Source organism: Euphorbia lathyris, chromosome 8, assembly GCF_963576675.1.
Source record: "Euphorbia lathyris chromosome 8, ddEupLath1.1, whole genome shotgun sequence".
Lineage (NCBI taxonomy): Eukaryota > Viridiplantae > Streptophyta > Magnoliopsida > Malpighiales > Euphorbiaceae > Euphorbia > Euphorbia lathyris.
In genome coordinates this window covers 10,188,343-10,204,132 of record NC_088917.1, presented here as the reverse complement: position 1 = coordinate 10,204,132, position 15,790 = coordinate 10,188,343, and the positions used below count along the sequence as shown (strand labels likewise).

The following is a 15,790-nucleotide window of genomic DNA, read 5'->3' as shown; positions in this document are numbered from 1 at the left end:
TGGTCCCTGAACTTTTAAATATTCCGATAGCCTTTCAACTTGTTTAAAATATTCAATTATCCTACTAAATTTATACAAAATGTAAATGATTGATCACTTTACAAAAACAAATTAAATTTGGAAGATGTGTTTAAAGCATTTTAGCATGTTATTACATAATTCAAAAATAAATTAAAAATAAAGTTATTACTTGCTAATTATAAATTTTATCTTCTTTAATATTAGAACCACATACCAAATCTTGGTCATTTTACTTTTCTTAAAACGCGTGCAATAAATCTTCCGCTTTTAACTTACTTTTTTTTTTTTTTTGCAACCGATTGATTAATTGATTACATTTCACGCAAGCTTAGAAAGTTGACTGAACATTTTATACAAGTTGAGAGGGCTATCGGGACACTTTAAAAGTCCAAAAGACCAATCAAACTTTTTAGACAAGTTCAAGGGCAAATGATGTATTAAGGGGTTAAATGTATTATTGGGCACTGAATTTACATGGTTGTCTCCAAATATTCACTCAACTTCAATTTGTGTCAATAAAATCATTCAACTTTGAGATTTGTCTCAATTAGGTCACTCCGGTAATTTTAGTGGTTAAAACGCATCCAAATAATGACATGAGTGACACGTCAACATGAATTAACTCCGATCTCTAACCGAAACGAAATGTGACAGCCACATGTTGGATATTTTTTTATGAAAAACATTAAATTTTATTTTTTTTTTCCATAAAAACATCGACACGTGATAGCCATACGTGGATATCATGTGTCATTTTTGTCAGAAATCTGAGTTGTCTCATACTAACATGTCACCTATGTTATCATTCTGATGTTTTTTAATCACTGAAATCGTAAGAGTGACGTAATTGAGATAAAACTCAAAGTTGAGTGATTTTATTGAGATAAATTGAAATTGAGTGATCATTTTGAGACAACCATATAAATTTCAGTGACTAACGATACATTTAATCCAAACCTTAAATAATTATAAGGCTTAATACATCATTTGCCCCCTGAACTTGTCCAAAAAGCTTGATTGACCCTCTGAACTTTTAAAATGTCCTGATAGCCTCCTAAACTTGCATAAAATATTCAGTTAGCCCCCTGAACTTGCGTAAAATGTAATCAATTGATCACTCGGTCGCAAAAAAGTAAGTTAAATGCGGAAGATGTATTCCACTCATCTTAGAATGTTATTACATAATTAAAAAATAAATTAAAAATGAAGTTATTACTTGTTCAACTATACAACTTGTCTTCTCTAATATTAGATCTACAGACCCCGATTTTGGTCGTTTTACTTTTTTTTAACACTCGTACAATACATCTTCCGCATTTAACTTTGCGTCCGAGTGATCAATTGATTATATTTTACGCAAGTTCAGAGGTTAACTAAACATTTTATGCAAGTTCAGAGAGCAATCGAGATACTTTGAACATTTAGGGGGCCAATCAACCTTTTTAGACAAGTTTAAGGGGCAAATGATGTATTAAGCCTAATTATAATTAAAATTGTTTCAATATTATCATCACTGGCTAGTTAAAGACCAGGTGGAACATTACAGTCCACTACAATAAAACCTCCAAATTTCTGAATCAAGTTTACATTTTTCTCTAATCACTCCCAATCTTCTTCTACCTTCTCGAAAACTCTCTGCAATCCAATTTCCAATTCTCAAACATTACCAAAAGAATTCTCACATGGCTTCTTCTTCTCTGCCTTTCTCTTCTCTAGCCCAGTTCAAAACAAGTTATTCTTTTTCATCATCTTCAATGGCTTTCTCTTTTCCATCGTTCAATTCTTCATTAGGGTCATCTAAATCAGCGTTTCTGCAACGTGGGTTCTCATTGAAATTGCAAAATTCGGCTTCTTTTCTCTCAAAAACTCGTTCTTTTGGCGTCTTTGCTAGAGCTGCCACTGAGAAAACTATACATGATTACACTGTAAAGGTATGTTTTCTTAACTGAAATAGTTTTGGGTATGGTTCGTATTTTACAGTTCTCAATTGGGCTGAAGAATGAAGAAGTAAAGATCAGTGTTTGATGATTAATTTGGCATGGTTTTATTTGATATGTGTTTGTCGTTTTTTGATTGTTACTTTGTGATTTATTGGTGTACCCCTTTAGTACATATTTGTTTATTTCTCTTTGTCTGTAGAGGCGGAGACAGGGGCCTGGTCCCCCGACCTCCTCCGGAACCACCGTTTCTATCATGAATGAGATAAACGCACTATTGGTTATGAAAATGAAACCATTTCATGGTTGTCTTCAAATGTTAACTCAACTTCAATTTGGGTTAATAAAATCAGTTAATTTTGAATTTTGTCGCAATAAAGTCACTCTGTCTCACTTTAAAGGCAAAAAAACAAAAAGACACCTAAAATAGAGAAATTTTATAGTACTCTGGGAAGTAATACTCCAGACCATGAAAATCGTTTTGAACACCTATGCATAGACATGATATATATCCTGAATTCATTGGTCTGGAGTATTACTTCAGAAGTATTCTAAAATTCCCCAGATAATATTCCCAACCAATGAAAATCGTTTTGAATACCACTACATGGACATGATTGGTGGAAAGAAAAACTATATATACATGTGTCCTGAATTTATTGGCTAGGAGTAATACTCTTAGAGTACCCTAAAATTTTTCCCTGAAGAGAAATTTTAGTACTTCGGGAAGTAATACTCATGACCAATGAAAATCGTTTTGAATATCACTACATAACATTATTGGTGGAAAGAAAAAATATATATACATGTCCTGAATTCATTGGTCGGGAGTATGACTTCACATCAGCACTAGTCAACTTTCACCCAGAAGTAAACTTACACTTGGCAGTGTCTTTTTGCTCTTGAAAACGATGAAGTGACTTTATTGATACAAAATTCAAAGTTGAGTGATTTTATTGTGATAAATTGAAGTTGAAGTTGAGTGACCTTTCGAGACTAGCATAAAAGTTCAATGACCTAGAGTGCATTTAACCCTATCATGGATGGTTTCGGCCCCTCTTTAGGACAAATTAAGGTTGCGGTTAATTATCTCATTGAGTTTACATTTAATTATAAAATCCAAGTTCATATTAATATATGATAGAGATAAATTTCCTAAGTTTGTTCAAAACAATGCAATAAGTTTGTTCACTGTTTTTTACATTTACTGTTATGTTTTTACGTGGTTTTGTCTTGTTTGTGTGTTCACTGTTTTTGACATTTACTATTATGTTTTTATGTGGTTTTGTCTTGTTTGTGTGGTCATAAGTGTTTTTTTTTTTTTTTGTAATAGAGTATATATTTTTTTTTTCTGTGCCTCGTGTTCCTCAGGTGCACGCCTTGCGTTGCGCCTTGAGCCTAGGCTCCAAGACCCCTTAGCGGCTTAGTGCGCCTTTAACAACTATGTGTATTAGGCTTTTTATATGTTTCTTATTCGATTGAATGATTGTTGAACTTGCTCAATGCAGGATATTGATGGTAAGGATGTCCCTCTCAGCAAATTTAAGGGGAAAATTCTATTGATAGTCAATGTTGCTTCAAAATGGTATTCTTCTCCCTTCAAGAACTCTCTCTACCTTAAAGAATTCCAACTACTTCAATAATTTTGCCCTTTTGAGGGGCAATGGAGTTCTTATTGCAAGTTTTGTTCTGCATTGTAGTGGTTTGACATCTTCAAATTACACAGAACTCTCACACATATATGAGAAGTACAAGACTCAAGGTGAGCTAAATTTTGAGGCAAAAGTGCCTTAAATTTCTCTATACTAGTTTGTTTGAGCCTGTTGTATAATTCAGTTTTATTTTGGTAAAGAATCTCTCAATGACAAGCATAGTTGTTAAAGGCATCCCTAAGGCAAGGCTCAGGTCAGCGCCTCTTTGTATGCGAGCTGTCACTGGGCCAGGTTTGAGCCAGGCCAAAACCCCATGCGGCGCCAAGACTTTCCCCAAGTCTCGGTCAGCTAACTCCTACCGAAGGGTCCATCCCCTTTAAAGCGTTCCGTCAATAGAATGGGCACGCCCTATGGGCTCTCAGTGACCCATAGTGTCCATAGAGTTCCTCTCTATGGAGACATGTGCCTCCCTTCACGAAGGTACCCGACTCTCCCGTCCCCAGTGGACGGGTGGATCTCTTAAGCTAGTTCCGACTATTGACCCAGGGGTGGTGGAGATCTAACGCTAGGGTAGTCCCTGTCCTCTATAGTGTTACTTATACCAACTCGGCCTCTACCATCAGCGTATGTCGATATGTCTCATTCGCCACTCCATGTCGAAGCCTTCTTGTAGCTTTGCTAATGCTTGGGATTGAGTTTACCTATGACCAAACTCTCCCCTAACACGAGGCGAGCGATGTGGGGCGCACCTAGGTGCAATTGTAGGGTGTTTTAGGGTTTTTTAAGCTTCTAATCACAACTATAGAAAGTCTTAATGATGAAGGGCTCAAATTAAGTTAGAAAAGGAAAAAATAAAATAAGGAACGGAAAGGGATGAGCTGCGATTCTAAAGGAAACGAAACACTTAGCAGCTTGTCCTCCATTGACGATGAATAGGGACTATAAAGTCTGAAGAGTTTAGTCTTGGTTGAGGAAAAGTAGTTATTATTAGAATATTAGTTATTAACTTAGTGTGTAGTTGAAGTTGAACTTTGGTCTTTAGACTTAAACTTTATTATGAATTATAATTATGTTTTAGTAGTTATTAAGATTGTTGTTATTTTACTATTTCGTCATTTTAGAAATGTTAAATATTGTTATTTATAATTACATATGTTATTTTGTTTCGGTGCGCCTTGTGTGGCTCAGGCGCCTGAGTCTTGCGTCTTGCACCTAGGCTCCAGGACCCCACCCCTTGCGCCTTTCACAACTATGATGACAAGCTATAGTTTCTTCACATGAGGAGTTGCTTTGGGAATTAGTGTTTTATGTATATGGAAACATCTTACTTCTCTTCGCTCCATGTTAGGATGTAGAGGCTTAGCGTTTTGTTAAAACCGTGACTAATACGGAGAGGGGTTGGTTGTACCTAGGTTAATTTGTCAAACATTATTAAGTTTAAGGCCTAAATTCAATTTGGGTAAATTAATCTCACCTATCAACTTTGAAGACCATTTTGACCCTTAGTTCATTAGTTTAGAGTGTTTGGAAACCTCATTTTGATTCAATTCAATTCGATTTATCCAAAATCCATGTTTGGAAGAAAAAATACTAAAAGAAACGAAACGAATTCGTGATGTGAGAATTTAAAATCATGCCAACAATGTTATGACTTTGTGGAAATCACGTATGTTTGTTGTCCTTTTTGATGTTTTACTATGAACATTAGATATAAAAGTCTTCGGTTATATTGAGAAACAACTGTTTATAGTTATTTTCGAAGAAAAACCAGCTAACATCTATCAGCTATCAACAAAGACCCGAGATTCAAGTTATAGATGTGGAGATATGTTGGAGATTTTTGTCAGATATTATAACCTATCTATACATTATGCACCTCAGGGCTTGAAATTCTAGCTTTTCCTTGCAATCAATTCGGAGGGCAAGAACCCGCGTCGAATCCTGAGATCAAACAATTTGCTTGTACTCGGTTCAAAGCAGAATTTCCGATATTCGATAAGGTAAGGCGAAATCAGAATTCACTTTCTTCTGATGTAGTTAGTTTATGGAACAAAATCAAGTCATACACCGGTGATTGCTCATAACAGGTCGATGTGAATGGACCGAATACAGCTCCAATCTATCAATTTCTAAAGTCGAGTGCTGGAGGATTTTTAGGCGACCTGATCAAGTGGAATTTCGAAAAGTTCTTGGTGGACAAGAATGGTAAGGTCGTCGAGAGATATCCGCCTACAACATCGCCTTTCCAAATAGAGGTACGATGTATTCTCGTATTTTCCAAAAGCTTGTTAGAACCATTGAAGTGCTCGTTATTTTCATGATTTGTTGTTACTGATACCATTTCATGATTTGTTATTTTCTGATGAAACGTTACATTGCGTTATGTGGCGTTACGTGTGATTATAAAAAGATGTCTGCTTTGGCCACGGAACTTGCTTTGATTTGTTTGGTTTGAAGCTAAAGTAGTTTGCCTGTTGGATTGTTTTCTAAAGACTTTCCAGAAAACAACTCAAAAATGTGATTACGTGTGAGAAGTTCGAATTTACTGACATTTTCTTTGATGAATGTGATGCTTCGAAATGTAATTTCTTAGTAATTTCTCAGTAATTAATATTGGAAACTTGAGAAGTTAGAATCTGGTCTTAATACATCATTTGCCTCCTGAACTTGTCCAAAAAGTTTGATTGTCCCCTGAACTTTTAAAGTGTCCCAATAGTCCCTTGAACTTGCATAGAATGTTCAGTTAGCCCTCTGAACTTGCGTAAAATGTAATCAATTGATCAATCGGTTGTAAAAAAGTAAGTTAAATGCGGAAAATGTATTGCACGGGTCATCTTCCGCATTTAACTTACTTTTTTGCAACCGAGTGATCAATTGATTACATTTTACGCAAGTTCAGAGGGCTAACTGAACATTTTATGCAAGTTCAGGGGCTATCGGGACACTTTAAAAGTTTAGGGGTCAATCAAGCTTTTTGGACAAGTTCCGGGGGCAAATGATCAATTAAGCCTAGAATCTGTATTGAGATATATGGTGCATTTAGTTTGTGATACGACAACACGATTTACAAAGACAACCTGCTTGACACGATTATCATTTTTGTTGCATTTACATCATATATACGTATATCGCATGACACGCCAGCATTTTTTGACACCCCTACTAGATGTATAAATGTTTCCGAATGCTGTCAGGTGTACGAGTTAAGACGTTTTATGCCAATTATTATCTACGTAAACTGCAACTTAAAAATTGCTGCAAATACTCATTAATTTCTTAATCCTTTTAACAGAAGGATATTCAGAAGCTTCTTGCTGCATAACTGCTGTTGCGATATACCTCCTCGGTTGTATATGTCAAATTTCGACACCAGGCATGTCGGATACACGGATTTTCGAGCATCTATGTGACAGGGTTTCGACAACTTTTTCTTTTCTATTTCTCAGGGAAGAAAAATGCTTGTGCTTTTCATCTGTTTGTGTTCATCCTGCTGTCAATTTTTCTTCTTTTGGAGCTTGAAAACTACATGTTGTAAGTAAATAGTTCTCATTATTCTGAATGATTACCGGATCACTTATGTTGCACGGAAAGTCCTCTTTAGTAGCATTTTTGCGTTTCTTGTACATATCTATTTTCGTTTGAAGGTTATTTTATGAAGGTTGTGTTTTAGATATAACGTTTTCCGTTTCTATTCCTGTCTCTGTGCGTTCGTGTTCGTGTCCGTGCCATCACACCACTCAGCATGGTTCAAGATTACACAAGTTAGAAGGCATGCAAATTTCTTTTCCTTTTCATTCATTAATGCTTTGATTTGTATTATCACAAATTTGCGCTTATCGTTTTGTGGGGAACTGCAGATTTACATTTAGGGCATGAAATGATGTAAATTACATCTAATTTTTTCAAGCAATATCAAATGGGTATTGCTACATACAGCAATATTTTTTCCACCCACCGCACTCTTTTGACATTTATGCCCTTGTCATAATTTTTTTATCAAAAACCAAAACTTTTTTTTCCTCTCTTTTTCTCCCAAGCCTAAAAACCCGAATTGGACGAAAATGGACCAGAGCATTCCCGAAGACCATGATTTCGAACATGATGTAATCCTACGATATAAATTTAAATTAAAATTTCGTTTTTTGAATTTCGATTTTTTTTTTTTTTGGCCTAAACGGGCAGCGCGCACCGTTCCACCGTACTGTGGAACGGATGCGCCGCTCGTTCCGCCGTAAGGCGGAACGAGCATGGCTCTCGTTCCACCATACGGTGGAACGATTGCGCCTTTCGTTCCACCGTACGGTGGAACGAGAGCGCCGTTCGTTCCACCTTACGGTGGAACGAACGGTCGTGCCGTTTCCACCACGGGTGGAAGGGGCAGTTCGTCCGTTATATTCATATGGGTTCCGATTCGGAGGCGGAACCCGTGATTTTTGAGTAATTTAAAAAAAAAAACTTAACGGAGATTTCATGAAGCCTTTACCCGCTCCTGGCTTTGGCGGCATGTTGTTTTAGGTCGGGTTTTTTGAAAAACCAAAAAGCTAGAGAGGATTTGAGATTTTTGAATTTTTGAGTTTAAATTATGAGGAGGGCAAAATTGTCAAAAAAAGTGCAGTAGGTGGAAAAAATATTGCGGTATATAGCAGCCCAAAATTTGCCCTGACTAGTGGAAAATTTAAAAGAGTAAAACTAATAGTTAATTATATAATTAATACTCGAAATTCAATTATTAAATTCTACAAAATAATTATTTATTATTAAATAATTAAATTTTAACCATTTATTTTTATAATTAACAACTGGAAAATATCCTTTAAGTTGAAATCCAACACATATTTTGTTGTTTCAAAGCATTTGGGTTTTAATTCTAAATAGAAAATATTATGTTCTGAAAAACAGTGGTTAATGGATATTTTTCATTGTTTGGCTACTAAAAATAATAGGGTAAATTATACTCATGACTATTTAACTTTACTCATTCTCATAATACTGGACTTCAAAACTGAACATAAATGATTGCATGATTTCAAAATAATGATGTTTTAAACAATTTTGATTCTTTAAAATTTTAGTTTTAAGGATATTTAGTTATTGTTTGATTAGGAGAGAGAACACGTGAATTTTTAGAAAGAAAGTTCCAGTAATTGTGATTTTAGAAAATAAAAAATTTAATTTTATAGTAAATATTGTTCTAAATAAATTTAATTCTTGAACTCTATTTTGAATGAGTTTTATATTACGTTTGGAAGTTTAGTAGTCATACCGTGAAAATGAGTAAAATTCAGTGACCATCGGTATAATTTATCCAAAACTAATATGAGAAAAATTGTGATAAAAGTGATGGATGGATGCTAGGGAGTAGGTTCTAAAAAGTTCCAGAAAAATGTTTTAGTTTTTTACTTTCTTCAAATTTTCTACTGAATAATATAAAATCTGCGGCTAACCATTTTTCTAAACAAACTAACACTTAAAAATTAAGAAAACTACACAAAATTAAGAAAACTGACATATTAATTACATTCAAATTCTAAAACGGTTGTAACCGGCCGAGCTTAATAGCATTCAATTGAAACGGCTGTACAGATGTGCTTTGATAGATTAATTACACAATTTTTTTTTTTTTTTTTTTTTTTTTTTTTTTTTTTTTTGTAGAAAAGGAAAGGAAAGCAAAGCAAAACAAGCAACTACACCGGGATTAGCCTAGGAAAGCTAACCCCATTTATTTTTTTCATTATACGGAGAAAAATTGCATCAATTTGTCCCTGGCTACTAGATAGACTTGCACGCTCAAAATTTTCCTTCCCAGCTGACTGTTCTTCGTGTATTCTGCTCCGTTCCTTTTTGCTTATGTTCTTTGTGTATTCTGTTCCATTAAACTTCCAGTGATAGCTAGGCATACAATTAGAATTCGCTGACAATTACGTTGTATCCTGAGAAATCCGTCACCAACAATGGAGAAATCTGTTTTGATGAAACTGATAATGCAGGTCTCAGAATTCCCTTCCTCATTCGTTTGTTTAAGTGAAAGGTTTACTTCAATTAGTATCTGTTCTTATCAATTATTACTAGTTTCAGACAATTTCATATTTTATTTAGTTCCGTTTTACCTTTATATATACTTTAGCTCTATTTCGTTTTATTATTTGGACTTATCTTATGTAAGAATCAAGTGCAAATGAAGCCAAGAAAATATTGGCGTCCTAGTCTTAAAACCAGCAATATTGCTGATAAACAGAATTTAGGAAGAGGAATAAGAAAGACAAAATCAATTTTATCTTCACTCATAGCAAAACTCAAACTATCAGCAACCTAAAACTAGTTTTGGCGCCAGAATTGTAAGCAATGTTATAAAAAAACGTTAGATGCTAATCGGGTGAACATGATCTTCAAGGATTAATACAAAATTAATCGGATTTGTATTTTTGGATTTTTTATTTATAAATCAATAAAATTGTTATATAAATTCAATTAACATATTTACTATAAAAAAACACGTATATTTGTAATATATCTCTTTAAAATTGTGTAAACATCAACATTTCAACAACAATATCATTGAAACAACTCGAACAAATAAAATGTAATCTTCACAAGTAATATAATTTACCAAAAGTTATTAAACAATGTCCTTAAATCTTAAACCATATCATGAAAACAAATAGAGAACGCAATTAAACCAAAATATTCGAAAATAATAAACACAATTCACGAATAATCATACAATAATGTTCAAAAGTGAATTATAATAGAACAAAAAAAAATATTTAATAATAAAAAACGTTTTTATTCATCATCGCTTAGGCGGCCAAAAATCGCCTAGGCCCAAAAAAAAATCAAGAAAGACTAATCGGAGACAATCAGGACGGATCGAGGGCCTAGGCAGTCCAAGCGGCCTTGGTTTAGAACAGTAAGAGCTTAAAACTAACTTAATTAGCTCTTTTTAACTTGTATTCCTGCAATCTGGGTTTCAATCTGTCGATCTTCTCATCATTTGACAGTCTTCTGTACATAGGCATATAATAAATTATTGGGACATTGGTTAATCAGTTCAATGAATAATTTTGACTCTAAAATCTTGCCAAATATAAATCTACATATCTTTTTCAAGCATATGATCAATGTTTCCTTTTCTTTTTGGAATAGCATATTAACTTTTTAGTGCAAATTTAATGAAAATACTAATGATTTCCAGAACAAACGATTACCTTTTATCCATGTAAGTGATATTGCCCACAGGCGAGACAAGAACAGCTAGCTGTTCCAGTACAAAAAACCTCATCTGCATCACAAGCAATTCATCCACTGTCACAAGTCGTTCTTCAACCTGCAATTTACAGATTATATTCAGAATTCCAGCTATTCAAAGCACCAATTCTGCAATGTTACATTGAGCAACCATGCTGAGATAAAGTAATAGTGCAACTAAGCAGCAGTTATAATGTATTACATCTTTAAGCTTCCACTCTATATGACAGAAGATAAGAAAAGTCGGTGCAAGGACGAAGATACTTACATATGCAAGGCGGATAATTACCGTAGCTTCTGGATTCTTCTAAAGCTTCTGATCAGATTTGGCAACAGGATCTTCCACCCTCCGATGATTGCCCTGCTAGAAACACTTGATCTAAGACCACCAGTAAAGTAGATAGATGCCAAATGAAAAGGGAAATTCTGAAATGTGTAGGAAAAGTGGAATCTGTCATTACTATTCAATTTTCTAACTTACAACACTTGCCCCAAAAAAGTACAAAACAACAATATTTTCCTTTGACACTATGATTGTAGCAAACCACAACAGTAAGACAATGAACAATACAATTAACTATTCCTGATTTCTCAGGGGAGAACAAAAAAAATATCTTCATGACATGAATATCTGTTCAAGTACACCGTGATCTACATCAAGTTTCACTATTCTGCTGCTTCCCCACCATGGTTTCCTGTTTCAGGCAATGTTCCTAAATCGATACGAGCCTCCTTTTCTTCTTGTAAAACTGATGAATTCGAAGTGTCAACTGGAATATTCTGGGATGAATCAGATGACTCATTCTGGGTTTCATCAGTTTTGGTTGCTTCATTCTCTTCTTGTGACGCAGAAGATTCATTGGAACTATCATTGTTTTCAGCGGCATTCGTGTTTTCGTTATGGTAAGCATCACCGCTGCTCGAATCAACCTGTTGGTTCTCGTTGTTTGTGTTGCTGTGATCAATATTCTCATTCTGATTTTGGTCACTTGTGTTGCTTTCAACGACATTCTTGCTTTCGTTCTGGTTTGTGTCACCATTGCTGGAATCGCCCTGTTGGTTCTCATTGTTTGTGTTGCTGTGATCAATATTCTCGATCTGATTTTGGTCACTTGTGTTGCTTTCGATGACATTCTTGCTTTCATCCTGGTGTGTGTCACCATTGCTGGAATCAATCTGTTGGTTTTGATTCACATCTGCATTGCCATTGTTTGTGTTGCTCTGATCAACATTCTCGTTCTGATTTTCGTCAGTTGTGACAGCACTCTTGTTTTCATTCTGGTTTGCGTCACCATTGCTGGAATCAACCTGTTGGTTTTGGTTCACATCTGCATTGGCATTGTTTGTGTTGCTCTGATCAACATTCTCGCTCTGGTTCTGATTTTCGTCAGCTGTGACAACATTCTTGTTTTCATTCTGGTTTGCGTCGCCATTGCTAGAATCAATATGTTGGTTTTGGTTCACATCTGCATTGCCATTGTTTGTGTTGCTCTGATCAACAACCTCGTTCTGATTTTGGTCAGTCGCCGCATTTTTGTTTTCATTCTGGTTTGTGTTGCTATCGGTAGAATCAAACTGGTTGTTTTGGATCACATCTGCATTGCCATTGTTTGTGTTGCTCTGATCAACAATCTCGTTCTGATTTTGGTCAGTTGTGTTGCTTTCAACGGCATTTTTGTTTTCATTCTGGTTTGTGTTGCCATCGGTAGAATCAAGCTGTTGGTTTTGGATCACATCTGTGTTGCCATTGTTCGTGTTGCTTTGATCAACGTTCTCATTCTGACTTTGCTCGGTTGTGTTGCTTTCATTATGGTTAGCATCACCACTGGTAGAATCAACTTGTTCCTTTTGTTCTGTCTCTGCCTCTGCATTGCCTTTGTTCGTGTTGCTCTGATCAGCATTCTCATTATGACTTTGGTCAGAACCACCATTGCTGCTCGTGTTTGAGGTTGCTTCTTTTTCCTGCGACTCTGAAGAATCAACATGTTCTTCCTTCCCTGCATCTGCTACATTTTCACTCGAGCCTTGAGTTTTTTCTCCAGAATTAACATGGGATTCAGACTTGTCACTTTGAACTTCACCATTTTGACTTGCTAATGAAGATCTTTCAGACTCGGTTGAATCGATATTCTCAGTTGCAGTTGAAGGTGTTTCAATTGAATCCGATAGCTGGCCACCAGTTACAACTGAATCAGAATTTTCAGTTTGCACCTGCACAACATCATTAACAGTCAAATCCTCTTGTTTCACTGTGTCCTCTGGTGTTTCATTTTGATTCTGACCTCTATCTGACACATTCTCTGAAGACGAATCAATGTTTTGAGAAGTAACCAATTCAGAGTTATTAGAATCCTCTTGCTGCTGTTCATTTGGTTCTGTTTTCTCTGCAGACGTATCTTTGGTACCCTTTTCAGTGGCAACATCGTTATTGTCCATTTGTTCACTTTCCGTCACATTTTGAAGTTCATCTTTACTAACACCATCTGCCTCATTCTTTTCTTTGTTCTGCACCTGCTCTTCGTCATCGGTTTTTTGAGTTTCGTGTACAACTGCACTGGAAGCATCATCTCCCTTGTAATGCTCTTCTCTTCCCTCCTTACTATGTCCTTCATTTCCATCTACCACCTGATCATCAGAAGAAGATGATTTTTCGATCTTATCTTCCTTGTCTTCTGTCTCTTTTGTATTTTCTCCGTTACTTTCTTCCACGACCTGTTTTATATCCGCTTCTGGATTCTCCTTAACATTTTCCTTCTCTTCACCTGAGTTTTCTAGAATCTCTTGGCTTTCCGCCTCTTTGCTATCATCATTCTCCTTGCCCTCTTCAATTTCACCGCCTTCATTTTTGTTCTCGGTTTTCTCCTTATCCTCACCAACAGTTTCTTCATGCTCTTCCGTCGACTTATCCTCATTTACATTCTCATTGATCTCTTCATTTTCAGTTCTGTTGTTATTTACATTCTCCTTGTCTTCTCCTCCGTCCTTTCTATCTACAGACTCCCTGAACCATTCAGCTCTTTGATCTTCAGTCCCGTTTTCCATGTGATCATCTGGTTTAGTTCCGTCTTCGTTCTTGCTTTCCTCATCTTCCTCCCTTTCCTTCTGGTCTTTAGTAACAGATCCACTGACATCAGGCAGGCCCTTTCTCCCTACTGCTTTGATAACCTCGGACATAGATTTGTCCTCAAATGCTGCTTTCTTGCTATGAGAGTGTCTGACCTGGTAAATCAGCCAGATTCCGACGCCAAGCAGAAGACATATTTGAACAGCATGCTTTACTTTGAAACCTCCTTTCGATCTTTGGTTCCGACGCGGTGATAACCGGACCATATTTAGACCTTAACAATTATGTCTTTCTCCTCCAATAACCTACCTAATAGGTGTAGTTTAACATCAATTACTTGGTTAGGCTAATGTTAAACAAGTTATATTTTAAAATCAATGATAAAATGCTTTATGCAACAACAGCACCAAAAATTAGCAAAGATCATGATGTTTTTGTCGCCAATCTATGTTGCACGGACACGAACACAAACACGAAAAGTGACACAGGAACGTTATTTCTGAAACATAACCTTATTAAAATGCCTTCAAACCAAAATGGACACCGACACAAAAGGCACAAATGCTTGCACAGACAAGGAAACAGACACGAAAAGTGACACTGGAAACGAAAATGGACATGGAACAAAACACACAAATGCTACTAAAGAGGAGTGTCTGTGCAACATATTTGCAGTGACACAGGAAAAGTTATTTCTGAAACATAACCTCATAAAATGCCTTCAAACGAAAATGGACACTGACACAAAACGCACAAATGCTACTAAAGAGGAGTGTCCCAGTCACGGAAACAGATACAGACACAGGAAAAGTAACACCGGAAATGTAATTTCTGAAACATAACCTTCATAAAATGCCTTCAAACGAAAATGGGCACATACACAACAAATGCTACTTAAGAGGAGTGTCCACACGAACACAAACACTAAAAGTGAGACAGGAAACCTTATTTCTAAAACATAACCTTCATACAATAGCCTTCAAATGAAAATGGACACCAAATGCATGAACGGTGCTAAAGAGGAATGTCCGTTGCAACATAGTTACCAATACAAGGCTCAACAGAAAGGCAAAGTGATCAAGACAATTCAAACTAATAGCACTCATAAATCAACAGCAAACGCAAGATCTACAGACAACAGCATTTTATCCCAAATTGACAGACATAAACCAATTGAATCAAATTCATCACAAAACTTCTATATCTAAACACGAAATCAATCAACCAATTTTCACAAATTCATCACGACAAACAATCAACATTCATAAACCTGAAACACAGATCTAAACTTAAAACAAAAAGAGATCTATCTCATCTCATCTCATCTCATCTCATAAACAAACTCAATTATCGAATGAAGAATTAGAAATGAGGAAACCAAATTAAACTTACAGGAAAACGGAGTTACTAAAATCTGCAACAATGGCGGAAACGGAGTTACTAAATTGAGGAAGTGGGTGGGTGGAGATAGTGTGTTGTTGGTTGGACTAGAAATGTGAATGCGAATGCTCAGATTTGGATTTTGGATCTGGTAAGGGACATGAAACTAACCGGGAGTAGTAGTTGTGGAGACTAAAAATGGGTGTTTCTTAAATAAGAAGAACCCAAAATGGCAGTTTTACTCAAAGCTCTATGCTTCCTTCTTTCCTTCCTTCCCTCTCTTTACCGACTTTACCTTCATTACAAGCGCGTGTTACTTACGTCCCGTGAACCATGGGTCCGTCCATGGCTTCCCCGTTGCTTGTCGGTGATTGAATTTATCGTATCGGTGCTACATTTTTAAACGGTGCCGTATAAGGCCTACTGCACTAGTAATGGGGTAGTACAATTTCACAAGAGGGTCTCGAATTACAAAGTTATATATTTGTTGG

General features: G+C 35.9%; 2 protein-coding genes across 3 annotated transcripts; one reads left to right on the top strand and one right to left on the bottom strand.

The window, feature by feature from the left end:
• The first annotated feature begins 1,574 nt into the window (after positions 1 to 1,574).
• Positions 1,575 to 7,235, top strand: LOC136202670 (phospholipid hydroperoxide glutathione peroxidase 1, chloroplastic-like). The gene is made up of 6 exons (XM_065993430.1): positions 1,575 to 1,952; positions 3,467 to 3,543; positions 3,659 to 3,720; positions 5,492 to 5,610; positions 5,698 to 5,865; positions 6,903 to 7,235. The coding sequence occupies exons 1-6, from the start codon at positions 1,704 to 1,706 to the stop codon at positions 6,930 to 6,932; spliced, it is 705 nt and encodes a 234-aa protein (XP_065849502.1). The 5' UTR covers positions 1,575 to 1,703; the 3' UTR covers positions 6,933 to 7,235.
• A 4,054-nt stretch (positions 7,236 to 11,289) lies between these two features.
• LOC136202299 (uncharacterized) lies at positions 11,290 to 15,547 on the bottom strand. Of its 2 annotated transcripts, none has more exons than XM_065992820.1 (2): positions 15,312 to 15,547; positions 11,290 to 14,228 (listed from the first exon to the last, which is right to left on the bottom strand). In XM_065992820.1, the coding sequence occupies exon 2, from the start codon at positions 14,183 to 14,185 to the stop codon at positions 11,522 to 11,524; it is 2,664 nt and encodes an 887-aa protein (XP_065848892.1). In that variant the 5' UTR covers positions 14,186 to 14,228; positions 15,312 to 15,547; the 3' UTR covers positions 11,290 to 11,521. The 2 variants fall into 2 exon arrangements, with proteins under 2 accessions (XP_065848892.1, XP_065848893.1); XM_065992821.1 differs by having other exon boundaries at positions 11,290 to 14,224.
• Positions 15,548 to 15,790: the final 243 nt, after the last annotated feature.

What these genes read in the sequence shown, in the direction of transcription:
- LOC136202670 (XM_065993430.1), top strand. Translation starts at nt 1,704, where the DNA reads ATGGCTTCTTCTTCTCTGCCTTTCTCTTCTCTAGCCCAGTTCAAAACA. An exon ending in GTCAATGTTGCTTCAAAATG is followed by an intron (nt 3,544 to 3,658) that starts GTATTCTTCTCC and finishes TCTGCATTGTAG; the next exon opens with TGGTTTGACATCTTCAAATT. An exon ending in CATCGCCTTTCCAAATAGAG is followed by an intron (nt 5,866 to 6,902) that starts GTACGATGTATT and finishes TCCTTTTAACAG; the next exon opens with AAGGATATTCAGAAGCTTCT.
- LOC136202299 (XM_065992820.1), bottom strand. Translation starts at nt 14,185, where the DNA reads ATGGTCCGGTTATCACCGCGTCGGAACCAAAGATCGAAAGGAGGTTTC.